The following is a 13,598-nucleotide window of genomic DNA, read 5'->3' as shown; positions in this document are numbered from 1 at the left end:
AATTTTCAATTTTTAATCGAATGATCCCTTCCAAGCGTCCTTTCCCTTCCAAGTTCCATGATCCCTTCCAATTTCTATTCGACTGATCCCTTTTAGGCTTCTGTGGCCGTCCTTTCTATATAAGGGGTCGAAGACAAATAATATACGGGATAAAATTACTCTTTAGGATGTTAAAGCTACTATGTTGACTTTGATACAATCTGAGGTGCGCTCCTTGGGGTTCAGAGATACAGATATTTAAAGAATATATTCCTTTTTAACTACATTTTGCCAGAGGCTTTTACGCTATCTCCAGGGTTTAGAAAAATGGCACGGTAGGGGTCTGCCTGCCCCTCAGTCTCTTTTGACCCTTAAAAAAGAGATAACAATTTCAAATCTTAATCGAATGATCCCTTCCAAGCTTCCTGTCCCTTCTAAGTTCCATGATCCCTCCTAATTTCTAATCGAGTGATCCCTTTTAGGCTTCTGTAGCCGTCCATTCTATAAAACAGGGGTGCGAAAGAAATAATATACGGGAGAAAAATTATTCTTCAGGATGTTAAAGCCACTATGTTGAGTTCGATATAATCTAAGGTGTGCTCCGTGGGGATCAGAGATACATACATTTAAAAAATATATTCTTTTTTAACTACATTTTGCCAAAGGTTTTTGCGCTAAGGTTAAGTATTATCTGAAAGTCACCGAAGCTTTCTATTTTTTATTGTAACTTTGCCCTGTTTTATTGCAATTTAACTTTGGCCTTATGTCTAAATAATGCTGATTTACCAAAATTATGTCTTATCGAATCAACAGAGGCGTGAGAAACTATAATGAATAAGGTCATTCTGTTTCTAAGGTAACATTTACTCAATCCGTCAGTCAGTAGGCAAAAGAACCCAGCCCTTCTAAGAGTTTCCAGGCAACTGATATTCCTACAAGAAGGCTCCAAAGGGTGATAAGAGGTATTTGGGGACAATCATTCTTATTTTTATCCACCTCTAATGTCCCCTTTGGGATGTTCCACTATATGAATGACTTCTTAGATAAAAAAATTAGAATCTTTTTCAAAATGAAATTGATCATCTTTAAAAATGTCTTTAAATTTTAGTATAAAACTCATTAAAATAGTGTTATCTGTCATAGAGCTTATAAAAGAAGTCTCATATCCACCAAGTAATTTTCGTTTAATTTTGTGTACAAAAACCGATATATTTGATGGCTTTATACTTCATAACTATAAAATACCAAAGCTTTTTCCAAGTATACAACTGAATTAGCATAATCACTTCAGGTAAAAATAAATAAAATAAATCAAAATAAAGTAAAAACGCATCCATTCTAGCGGAAAATACAATATTAAACATCTCTTATTATAGTGGTTTCAGATGCCGGCTCATGGGTACTCAGGCATGCTCAATTTGACAGCGTATTTTATAAGGATTGTCCCCTTTTTAAATTGTTTTCCTTGTTTTACTATAATTATGCAAACTTTTTTATTTACAAATAACTTGAAATATTTAACTTCAAACTCGAAACAAGTACATTTTTGGAATAAAAAGCTGATTCTTTGATTTAATGTTATGAATAATAAGGTTCTTATGCTTTTGATATTGATCGCTATTTGCTTCCCTTCATAACTATGAAGAACTCGGATTTTTTTTTTACACTAACCAGGTAGAAAAAATGTCTGTGGAAAACTAGAAAGGGGTTATTCAGTCACAAATTAGAATTCATGTAACCCCTTTTAAGGGTCAAATCCTATTGGCAGGCAGCTAATCATGGGCCAACACACACTTTTCTATGGTTATACCCTATTCTGCTCTCTTCTCTTTGGTTTTCTTAAAACTTCTATATAGTCCCTTACTTCCAGGGGGTCATGGCCCCCTGCCTCCCCCCTGTGGGTGCCTATGGATAATAGCAAAGAATCAAAAATAGTTAAAATTTTTAACTATAAGCAGTTTCAAGTGATAAAATGTTATGGCAAAATATAATAAGCAATCTTTAACATACTTCCAAGTCCTGAATATGATTTCACTTTGCTTTAACTCAGTTCAATAATTTCGGTGCGCGTAATTACGTACACTGTACGCGAAACAATACCATCCGCCAATGAGCGGTTAGTAGACCCGCAGAAAATGTTTAGTCGGATTTCTTAAGGAACAACTCAACAGAAACTTAAATTATTTGGTGAAAAATAACTTCCACTATTTATAGTTTCACGCTATATTGGTACTCAAAAATGCGTTCGGTGTCCCCCCTGAGTGTTTATTTCATGGTTTATGGTTGTCTTCTCTGCGCTTTGATTCCCAGCCCTCAGGTATGTTGTCTTTTTAATCTTATATATTATTTGGCTATTGATCTCTTTTTTTGGTTGTTGCTTATATTGTATTTTTTTTTATCCCCCTTGTATCACTGGCCTTCGAACCTTTCGAGGGGCGTAAGAGTATTGTATTTACATTCTGTATTTATTAGTGATTGAAACTCTGAACTCATTGGTGTTGGTGCGTTTAAAATTGGGTCATTTTTGGCTAACTCAACGGCTAAGGAATTTCTTCTCCGACCTAAATCCCTTATTGAGACTTTATTTTTATCGACCCTTAACACCTTTAAAAAAATTCACTACTAATTCAAGGTTTTACCTTTTTTCTACTCAGTTCTGTGTTCTCAGACATGAAGGCAAACACACTAAGATCAAGGTTTATGCCAACCCTTTACGCTAGTACAATACCCTTCCATTCGGCAAGTATTCCTTGCTTCAGCAGAAAAGCACCTTGATTAAGCCTTTGATGAGATTCTGAATAAACTACTAAATTCTCTAATCCGAGAAGAAAGAAGTTAGGGGATAGCCTAAGAACTAAGGGATTTGTTTGCAGATGAGCTTCTGAGCTGAGGAGTAATTACCCCTTGTCTACTTACGAGCCCCTTGTCTAATTACATAAACATAGAAGCAAAATGAGCTTATCAAACAGATCATCACTTACCCTATCGTATTCATTAATATCTTCATTGCTAGTGCCATCTCTATACAGACTTTTTGCTATGTCTCTTTGATTCGGCATTTTTTGTAAATTTCTCTTCACCGGCTGAGAAGCTAAAGAAAAAGTTTGTGGACTTTCTAATTGTTCTTTCTGTAGCTGAAGTTTCTTTAAAGCCTCTCGAACTTCTGTAAATAGCATCATCACATTATCGTTGTATTCATAGATAATTCGAAAAACTGGGTAGTCATTCTAATTTTAATGTTTTCAGGATCTAGCAGTACCTACATAGAAAAAACTTTTTCGTTTCTTACCATAAATAATCTTTAAACAATCATGATTCGTATAAGCTACCCCCATTAAATCGGATATTAAAGGGAGCATAAAGGCTCCCATTTTGGACTCCCAAATCGCCACGAGTCGGGGGGGGGGCAGGAGATTCAATGTAGTATAACATGTCCAGTATTCGGCAAATATGCAGTTGACTTGTTTAATGTCTTTGTTCTACTATTAGGTTTAGGTTTGTAGTCAAATCGCTCAGATGCTTAAATAACAACCCTGACATATATCCAACGACAAATTTTTAAGTAATCATTGACTTGGTTTTGATACAGGACATTCATTCTGCGATCTTAACGACTTTAATGCCTTGTCATTGTCATTGTCAATCATTTGTCATTGAGGGTCATCCCCCAAACAACTTCTGAATAATCATAAATCGAAAGAAGTATAGAATGTTTAAATATGATTGTGGAGTTTCAGCGGGACATGAGCCAAAAGATCCTTCTTCAAGCCCTTCATTAATAAAGATTAAAAAAGTATTACATGACTATGGTTTCAGCAAGGTTTAGCGCTGCCACAACTGTTAATATATGCAATCAATCTATTATGGGCGTCTATGTTGCCATATTAGTAGCCTCATATTTGCAATCAAAAGGCCCAAAAACACAGGAACACCAGTTTTGATGGTAATCCTGAATAACATTTTGGTATAAAGATGTTCAAATACCAATAATCTCAATAGAAATTTCTTTTCAAATGACATTTACAACTTCGGTTTCACATTTTTCTTTTCTTTAATGTCAAGGTCGAATCTATGTTTTGCTAGATTAAGCCTTCTTACATCTTGCACTGACAGGAATATGAAAATATTTGGATGTGAGATGCACATGAATTGAACAAATTTACATTTCAAAGGAGCTTCCTTAATATCAATGTAATAAATGTAGGTCAATACCATATCTTAAAAAGCATAAATTTTACTCAAAGACTCATTTGATTTGGAATTTCATTACTTTAAAGTTGTATTTACAAAAACCTGCAACTAACATTTCTAAGTGGTTTTTATTAGGTATTTCGAAGACAAAATGTCAAATAAATTAGCATATACTAAACCATTTCCCATGTAACTTATATAAAAGCAGTTTTTTTCAGGCTTTCATTGGTCAATTTGCAATCGGTTTTGTCCATAAAGTATCAATGAAAACACGGCTTAAGTTCAAAAATTTCACAAAGGCAAAGGATGTTTGGACAGTTGCAAAATTTGTTTGGTTTATGGTTTAGAATTGTAAAGGATTTAAAATACATAATTTGTAGGAAATCAGTAAGATATTAAAGCAAAGTAAGAGCCTGTCATCATCTTTGACTAGTCCTCCCCCCCCCCAAAGGAAACTGAAATTTCATGAACAAGGTACTTTCAAGGAATCAATTAAATAGTTAATAAAGACTTTTCATACCATAATATTCTAGAGTAATTTATAATCCATTTAAAAACTATGCACGGTCATTTCAGATTATTAAAAGAAAAAGAATTGAAACGAAAATAACATTCATAAGTAATCATATCGACTTATAAGGTAGCTTAATTGAGTGAAATAACGGAGTCATTATCCAGTTTATGAGAAAAAAACGAAAAATAAAACAGTATTTTTTAATGCAAGGCTCGGTAGGCTACTCTATTCAGTAAAAATTGCTCCTAAGCCTTATTTTTTTTCTACGTAAGACCTACAATTACCTATAAGGATCTATAATTATTTTATAAATAATCTTAAGATAACTTTATCATTGAACAATCATTTGTCTAATTTTATTTACAATCATCATTATAGTTTAGAAAACAGCAATAAAAAGTTCAATGGATGAATGAGTTGTCACTTTTTGACAATTTATGCTATTCGTTTAAAGTACAATGGACAGTGTAAATGAAATCAGATTGAAAACAGAATTTTTTTTTCACAGTTTTTCATGAAAGAAGGAAACAATTGAGCATAATTTGACTTTGAGAGTATTTGTCAATGGTGGTGACAATATGCAGATCCGAAAGCTGATGGCACAGTTTATAACTGCCATTGCAGATATAAGTCGATGTTATGGAAAGACAATCGTGATTAGTTAATGTGAAAGAGCAGATTATTGAAGAAACATTGACGAAAGAAAGATCCAAATTTAATGAAAGAAGATCCAAGTGACCTATCAATCAAGAGCGGTTTCCGATTCGTACATCATCATCATCATCTGAAACCTGATTGTTTGAATTGCAAAGTGAAAAGTAACTCAACCATATACAAGTTAATAAATTAGGAGAATCGGCAATTCAGTTTTTCGGGGAAAGTTCTCCATGTACAGTTGCGGAGCTATTGGTAATACCGTAACACAAAATTTTTAAAAGCAGAAACGGGGGTGCAAAATTAGAAAAATAAAGTAAAAATGCAGCACCAAACAGCTTAAGAAAGGGTATCTTTTCCTTGAAGGTTAGTTGTCTCTGGAAATCAACAGTTTGGCAATGTTTGAATTTTTATGAACTCAAATTGTTGTTAAACTGAACTTATTAGTTCCGCTTATTTATTTTGATGGTTCAGTGCAGTAAAACTGACAAAAATGTGGTATTGCCTAAAAAACTTCATAATTTTGAAACAATCAAAAGAAAATTTTTAGAAAATCGAGGTGTTCAGGTATGAGTAGATCTAAGGTGTTCCAGGGGGACAAAAACATTAGTAATCTTGATGTGGATAGTACTTAAAATTTCCCCCCTCTTTGGTTTGCACAGACTTTTCTTTGCTCAAGGTTGACCTAAATCCAGAAAAAAAACAGAAAAAAAACATTTTTCCATAAGGAAAGTCCCCCCCCTCAAAAACCCTCCTCTGCAAAAAATCCCTCCTGGAGAAAAATCCTCTGCAAAACCCCCAACCCCCAGATAAAATTCCTCGCAGACACCCCCGCCCCCCGAGAAAATACCCCTGAAGACTCCCCCTGGAAAATTTTCCTCTAGAAAATACCCCACCTGTCGCGATCCTGTTTTATTATTGTTCTTTTTAGTGTTACATAATGAATTGTAACCCAGTGACAGTTCTTTTAAATTCAGAGAATTTAAGCTTAAGAAATAACAGGTCACTTAAATTGATAGCAAAGCAAGGGTATATACAGGATTTTTTTGGAGGGGGGAGTGTGTGTTTTTTCGGGGGGGTACTTTATAAAGCATACCAAAACAATTTTTAAATGCATTTTCCTAACGATTTTATGAGTCAAACAAAATGTTGGGCGAGGGGTTTCAAATCCAGTGCCCCCCCCCCCTGGATACGGACTTGCATCAATAAAATATATCACTGGCTAAATATTTTCAGCAAAAAACACGATTTATACTTGAATATTGGTTAACCAAATCATGATTAAAAAGAGAAGAAAAGAAATCCAAGTTCTTGAATATTTCAAGGTCCAAATATCCAGAATACAACAGCAATACTTGAGGCATAAAAGACCACACGGGCGAATCCAAAAAGACGGACGTAGTGTTCAAACAGTTCGTGGCAATGTAGAGTAAGTAAGGAGCGATGCGGCTCAATAGTATACAAAACTCTAAGAAACAGAGTCTTGATAGCAATAGATATATCAAAAGAATAAATTTTGATGTTTATTCAAAATATGTAAATTTCGTCAAATTTAATGGTACTCAGCAAAAGTTCCAAGCCTGAGAAAATTGGCTTAATTTTTAAAAAAGGGAGGAATCATCCTGAAAACATCAAGTGCTCTTAATGACAATCATTCCATCAGATTCAACATACCAGAGAACCGTGCTACAGAGGTTTCAAGCTCATATGTACAAAAATGTGGAATTTTGCATTTTCTGTCAAAGTAAAGATCACAGATGTGTGTTTACCTGTTGTTGTTTTTTTTATTTCTCAGGGATGATCATATCGAGCCAGTGATAGTAGAAAATTGGGAGAGGACTCGTTTGATCGGAAATCAAATGTTCTAGTGCCCTTTTTAAGTGACCAAAAATGCTGGAGGGCAGCTAGCCACCCTTCCACGCTCATTTATTTCCCAAAGTCACCAAATCAAAATTTTGAAATAGCCATTTTGTTCAGCAAAGTCAGGAAATATAATGACTGTGTCTTTGATAATGACTTAACCCCTTACAGTCCCGAGGGTAAGGCCTGCAAGCTATGAAATTTTCCCATTATTTACATATACCATTGATTATTGGGAAGTATACAGATGTTTTCAAGGGGGATTTTCCTGGCGGGTGGGGTTTCGGGGAGGGAATGGTTACGTGGGAGGATCTATCCAATCAGGAATTTTTCATGGGGTAAGGGAATTTCCCATGGAGGGGGGAGGGCGAATTCCCCAAAATTATTTAAAAACCATCCGAAGTTAAATTTTAAAAACCAGTTTTTTCAACTGAAAGTAAGCAGTAACATAAAAAATTAAAACGAGCAGAAATTATTACGTAATGAGGCGGGTCCGTCCCTCGTCGATATCTCGCTCTTTACGCAAAATTTTTTTTTAGTACTTCTAAAAGAGCTATTTATTCTAATTAAACGGCCTTTGTGATTCAGGAGTTATTCTTAAAGAAATGGGACAAAATTTGAACTTTAGCGTAAAGAACGAGGTATTGACGAGGGGGTGACCTACCTCATATACCCAATAATTTCTGTTCCTGTTAAGTTTTAATGTTGCTCTTACTTTCAGTTGGAAAAACTTATTTTTTTAATTTAATCTTCAAAATAAAACAGTAATGGTGATTCAATGCTGGCATATTTCAAATTACAGCTGCTTTCTATCTTAAAACTCATCGTGTGTTTTTTTTTAGCAAGACTACTAAGTTTGAAAGATTTTTGAATATACGGGAATATTTTCCATATAAATTGTTGGAGAGACATTCTAGCTGAATTAATATGCTGCTTGACGCCTTAGCCATGTAAACTGTGGTTGTTAAATGTCCATATTTTAGGAATTTAAAATAATTTGTCAAGAATATGCCGCCTCTTCCAATCACTTCTAAGATTCTGGGACGCTATGTCTGCTTAGTGTCTTAAGTCTATCACTAAAACTGTAATTAAAAGGAAAGTTTCATCTTGCGACTTAATAAAACACGAAACATACTTGAAGTAAAGTGAACTTATACAATCTTATTTAACAATTTATTTAACAGTTTATACTACTTAATAAAAGAAGCCCTTAGAAATTAACGTTTCGTTATAATGCTGTTTATTCCAATGCCTAAAATATGATTTATCAAGGTTGCCCGTAGTAACTGTTCTCAAAATTGCTAAAGGATTATTTTAAATATTGCTTGTCATCAGCAGCTGATTGACATGGGGAAAAAATCTAGGTATTAAACAATAAGAATAACTGAGAACCGAATTATCGAGGACCTTCTGCAGGCAGAAGGTTAAGCTAAATTTCCAAAATAAACTAACCACTAATTTTCCTGTCTCTATTGAGGTCCACATCTTTCATTTGGTTTTCAGTTGAACTAGAATTGGTTTTGCTTAGCAATGTGTGAAGCTCAGCCACTTCATCCTACAAAGGAAACAAGATTAAGTTGCATGAGTGGAAAGGAAGCTCATGGCTTCATTGAACTAAGTTACACAAGTATGCCCATACGTAATTAAGGACGCTCGATACAAAAAATGTAATTTTCTGCGTCAGTGTCAGCTGACAGTCTCAAAGACAAAGGGTCCATTAGAAAATTTTCTCAGCACCATAGTGAGCTTCCGAAGCAATTTTGGTATAAATTTATAGTGGATCTTAGATGTATCAACAGTTCTACAAGCTGAAGAGAGGATAGTTTAAAACAAATGAAACCTATAATCCCTTACTTATTCTTAAGCAAAGTGCTGTCTAATCAATGTACTTAAAGCATAAAAAATGTGCATCCCGTGTCCGAAAGATTTCAATCAAAGCATTGAAATCTTTCAAATTTTTCAACGAGATTTCTTTTGAGCTGATTTATTATGTTTTCCAAGCAGGTATATTATGTTTTCCTGCTGCTTTTCCAAGCAGCTTATTCTAAAATATTTTTAAGGACTGCCCCTTCAGAACTGTAACAATAAACTTCTGCTCCGTTCAATAAAAAAAAACTAAAGTTACGTTTTCTAATTATTTAAGTTAATTAAATCTGAATATATTTATCTCTGGTACAAAACTGGAAAAGTTAAATAATTTTTCTGACATTTCCGGGAAAGCAGGTGTCGGCTTTTAGTTTTCTGTCGTTTATTCGGGTCTCTTATCAAAGCTATACAAGTTATGCCCAAACAGCCAAATTAATTCTGAACAGTTTGGCGACACAAACTAAAAAAAACTTGTAATGGCGAAATAGGGCGATTCTTTAAGGTATCCTTAAAGAAAAGGGCCACCTTAAAAAAAGGCAACTTAAGCCATAAGGCCTTAAGTTGCACGAGTGAAAAGGAGAGCTTGTAAGAGCTTAAATTAAGCTCTTGGCTTAATTTAACTAAAAGTTAGCCAAGTATGCCTGTACGCATTGGATCTTTTGGACATATACCCATAATCTAACGATTTGCCCGTAGTTTCCATGTCATGCGCCTTGGTTCTCACTAAAATGGGGCCCTCGATACCTAGGCTGGTGATCTTTTCTATCTAATCTCCATGTAGTATTTCACTAATGTCAAGGCCCAAAGCAGTCTGAAGTCAGAATAATAATAATAATAATAATAATAATAATAATAACAATAATAATAATAAATGATAATAATAACAATAATAATAATAATAATAATGTATTTATTACCCAAAAAACGCTATACAAGTATTATAATGTAGAATAAAAACAAATAAATACATACAAAAATACAAAACATACCAAAAACAAAAAATAACGACCATAGAAAAAACATTAACATTAAATAAACACAAGAAATTAAGTAAACACTAAAAAAAAACTATAGAGAAAGGAAAAATTTCAACATTAACTACAAAAGAGAAATGAAATTCACAAAAAACAACAAACGAAAGATAACAATAGAAGAAATTTCGCAGGACGATTATGCGGAGAAAGTCCATCAAGAGCAGTATCCGAGACCTTCCTGTGTAACTTTTCCAACTTTACTATTATAGCAGGTACAGCGCTTTGCTAATTGCGGTATCCCTTGAAGATCAATAAATAAATAGATGACATGGTTTATCCTGTATATAATTAAGGTTGGAGAGTCCTCGATACTTTTTAATAAGAAATGTTCTATTCTTATGACCTTAATTTTTCTTGGAGAGGGGGCGAGGTGGAGGTAACACCTCATCAGGGATCTGTCCTGTATGTTCTTCGATTTATATTGTTGACTTCTGTTTTCCTAGCTTAACAATCTTAGAAAGCAACGATCTCTTTACACTATCATGTTCCCGAGCTCCAAAATTAGCAATTTGGTCTATACATAGTAGGTTTAAATTTGTTGGGTACCAAAACTAGTAAGCTGCTGTCCCAACATTAGATCCAAAGAGGGCCAACCCGGGTAAAGAAGAACTGCGTGTATCCTTTTTATTCCTTCTATTTACTTTTCTTCTTTTAGTGATATCAGCTCTTCTATTGGAATAAAGTTCCCCGCTTTTAGTACGTCTAAATTTGTTGGGAACCAAAAATAGCAACCTGTTGCCCTGACGTTAGATCCAAAAAGGTCTGACCTAGGTACAGAACAATCGATACTTAGTTTTATCGATATTCCTTTTATTTTCTTCTTTGTTATTGGCTGAACTATTTTTGTTTTCTACTTATTTCTTTCTACCGTTTTTCTTCCATTTGTGATATATTGTCTTTTCTATTGGAAGAGAGCTGCTTTATAGAATCATATTGAACTAAAATGAAGTGAATTGATACTGAACTGAACCCAAAGCATATAGTCTTTAAACAAAACCTCTGTATTATTGCGTTTAGAGAGAGAGGGGCAAGGGGTGAAGTAGGCCAAAGCACCGGTTGATAAAAAATAAAGAAATAGGTAGAGTGAAGAAAATCTTCTTTTGCGAACTCGGGTGGCTAGTGATTTTACATCAGTTTGTTATGAAACTATGATCCCTTGCGGGTTATTTATTTTAGCTTCTTCTCGCAATTAAATAAAAAAAAATATGTTTTTTTTAACTGAAATTAAGGAACGATGTTAAAACTTAAAACGAACAGAAATTATGCTGTATATGAAAGGGGCTGTCCCCTCCTCAACGCTTCGCTCTTTACGCTAAAGTTTTTTATTGTTAAAAAAAATAGAGTTGCGAGAAAGTCAAACTTTAGCGTAAAGGGAGAGGTGTTGAGGGGGGGGACAGCCCCTTTCATATACGGAATAATTTCTGTTCGTTTTAAGTTTTAACGTCGTTCCTTACTTTCAGTTAAAGAAAAATATATTTTTTTATTTAATTTTTGAATGTTTTTGAATTAATGCAGGTTTTGATTTTGGCTCACCGCACAAGAATAATTAAAACAAGATTTGAATTTTAATTTTATTAAGTTAAATGACTTTCTCGAAACTTGTTTAATTTTATTTACGAACGTTTTTATTAGTAATAAATATACGTAACTTACGAATTATCTTACGTAACGAACTTCTATATTCATATATTTTAATACGTATATTAGAGGGTTCGCCCCCTATTCAATACCTTGCTCTTAAAGCTAAAGTTCGAAAATGGCATAAATGCCATTAATTAGAATAAATGGCTCTTATGAAAGTACAAAAAATATTTAGCTTAAAGAGCGAGGTAATGACTAGGTGGTGAACCGAATTATATACGTAATGTTTTCTGTCGTTATAAGTTTTGATGTTGCTCCTTACTTTCAGTTGAAAAACTTGTTTTTTTATATAATTTCTGATTTTTTTTTAAATAATGCTGAGAAATCCAGCGCCCCCTTCATAGCAATGTCCCTTTCCCCATGAAAACTTCTTTCATGGAAATATCCTTCCACATAACACCCGACCCCCCCCCCTACTACCCCTGAAAACGAACCCCTGAAAAAATCCCCCCTGAAAACGTCCGTATACTTCCCAATAACCAATACTATATGTTAACATTGGGGAAAGTTCATAACTTTCAGCCCTCCCCCCGGGGACTTCGGGGGATTAAGTCATCCTAAAGACATACTTATCATATTTTCGACCATGGTGAACAAAATGGCTATCTCAAAATTTTTATCGGGTGACTTTGGGAAAAGAATGAGCGTGGAAGGGGGTCTTGTTGCCCTCCATTTTTTTCACTTATAAAGGGCACTAGAAATTTTAATTTCCGTTTCAATGAGCCCTCCCACGATATTCTAGGACTACTGGGTCAATACGATCACCCCTGGGGGAAAAAAATAAAATAAACACGCATCCGTGATCTTTCGTCTGGCAAAAAATTCAAAATTCCACATTTTTCTAGATAGGAGCTTGAAACCTCTGCAGTAGGGTTTTCTGATACGCTCAATATGATGGTGTGATTTTCAATAAGGTTCTATAACTTTTAGGGGGATTTTCCCCCTTTTATAAAAATCAGCCAAATTTTCTCAGGCGCTTTTTCAGGTAACTTTTCATGGGTGGGACTAAACTTGATGAAACTTATATATTTGAAATCAGCATTAGAATCTTATTCTTTTGATGTATCTATTGGTATCAAAATTCCATTTTCTAGAGTTTCGGTTACCATTGAGCTGGGTCGCTCCTTACTTCCAGCTCGTTACCACGAGCTGTTTAATTCAATGGGCAAATTCATTTACAATCTAAGTATAGAAGCGTTCTCTATTTTCTTCCCTCTCTCAATTGCCCAATTTTACCAATTGAGATGAATTATCACCACATATTATTTTGAAACCTTAGGGCAGTTTTTTTATTAATTTCCCAAACTTGAAAATTTCTAAAGTCGGAAAATTCGTATTGGTTTTGTATTGTATCATAAAAAAAACTATTTAATTTATCTGTTTATGGTCGAAGCATACTTTGGAATGGCCACCAAAGCATACAGTATTTAAACAAAGCGATTCTGCTTCCATTATGGATAGGACCTCTCATTCAAGAAATATTTTCACAGTTTTCAATATCTAATTCATTGTTAGCTAAAGATTTTGAAAATCTAAATCAGAAAATCATTCAGCTTTTCAAATATTTTTCTATCTCTGAGAGTTTTTTTTTATCTCCCTCTCTCTAAACATAGAATGTCTAAACAGTTCCTATTTCAACCTGATAAGATATCACTCAAGTTCCCTTGTCTGTCTATTTGAAAAAATATATAACGGCGACAACAAGTATTCAAACTAATTTTTCAAAAGGGCAAAGCAATGGGTATCAAAAGGGCAAAGCAAAAGCAAAGCCTATTTTTCAAAAGGGCAAAGCAATGGGAAAACAAATATATTGTAGAATTCTGACATGAAAGCTAAAAAATACTGCCAATCGATAAAAT

General features: G+C 34.1%; 1 protein-coding gene across 1 annotated transcript in view; it reads right to left on the bottom strand.

Moving 5' to 3' along the window:
- Nucleotides 1-13,191, bottom strand: part of LOC148939315 (uncharacterized) — a 127,273-nt gene extending 114,082 nt beyond the window's left edge. The window contains exons 1-3 of the mRNA XM_089106843.1: nucleotides 13,138-13,191; nucleotides 8,651-8,753; nucleotides 2,961-3,142 (exon numbers count right to left, since the gene is read on the bottom strand). Of these exons, the coding sequence (XP_088962969.1) occupies nucleotides 2,961-3,142; nucleotides 8,651-8,753; nucleotides 13,138-13,191 (339 nt within the window). The remainder of the gene's footprint in view (nucleotides 1-2,960; nucleotides 3,143-8,650; nucleotides 8,754-13,137) is intronic.
- Between the last annotated feature and the right edge of the window lie 407 nt (nucleotides 13,192-13,598).

The sequence above is a fragment of the Artemia sp. Qi Xiang Cuo genome, chromosome 21 (genome assembly GCF_049724085.1).
Source record: "Artemia sp. Qi Xiang Cuo chromosome 21, ASM4972408v1, whole genome shotgun sequence".
In the NCBI taxonomy this organism is placed as follows: domain Eukaryota; kingdom Metazoa; phylum Arthropoda; class Branchiopoda; order Anostraca; family Artemiidae; genus Artemia; species Artemia sp. Qi Xiang Cuo.
This window is presented reverse-complemented; position numbering and strand designations above follow the sequence as displayed.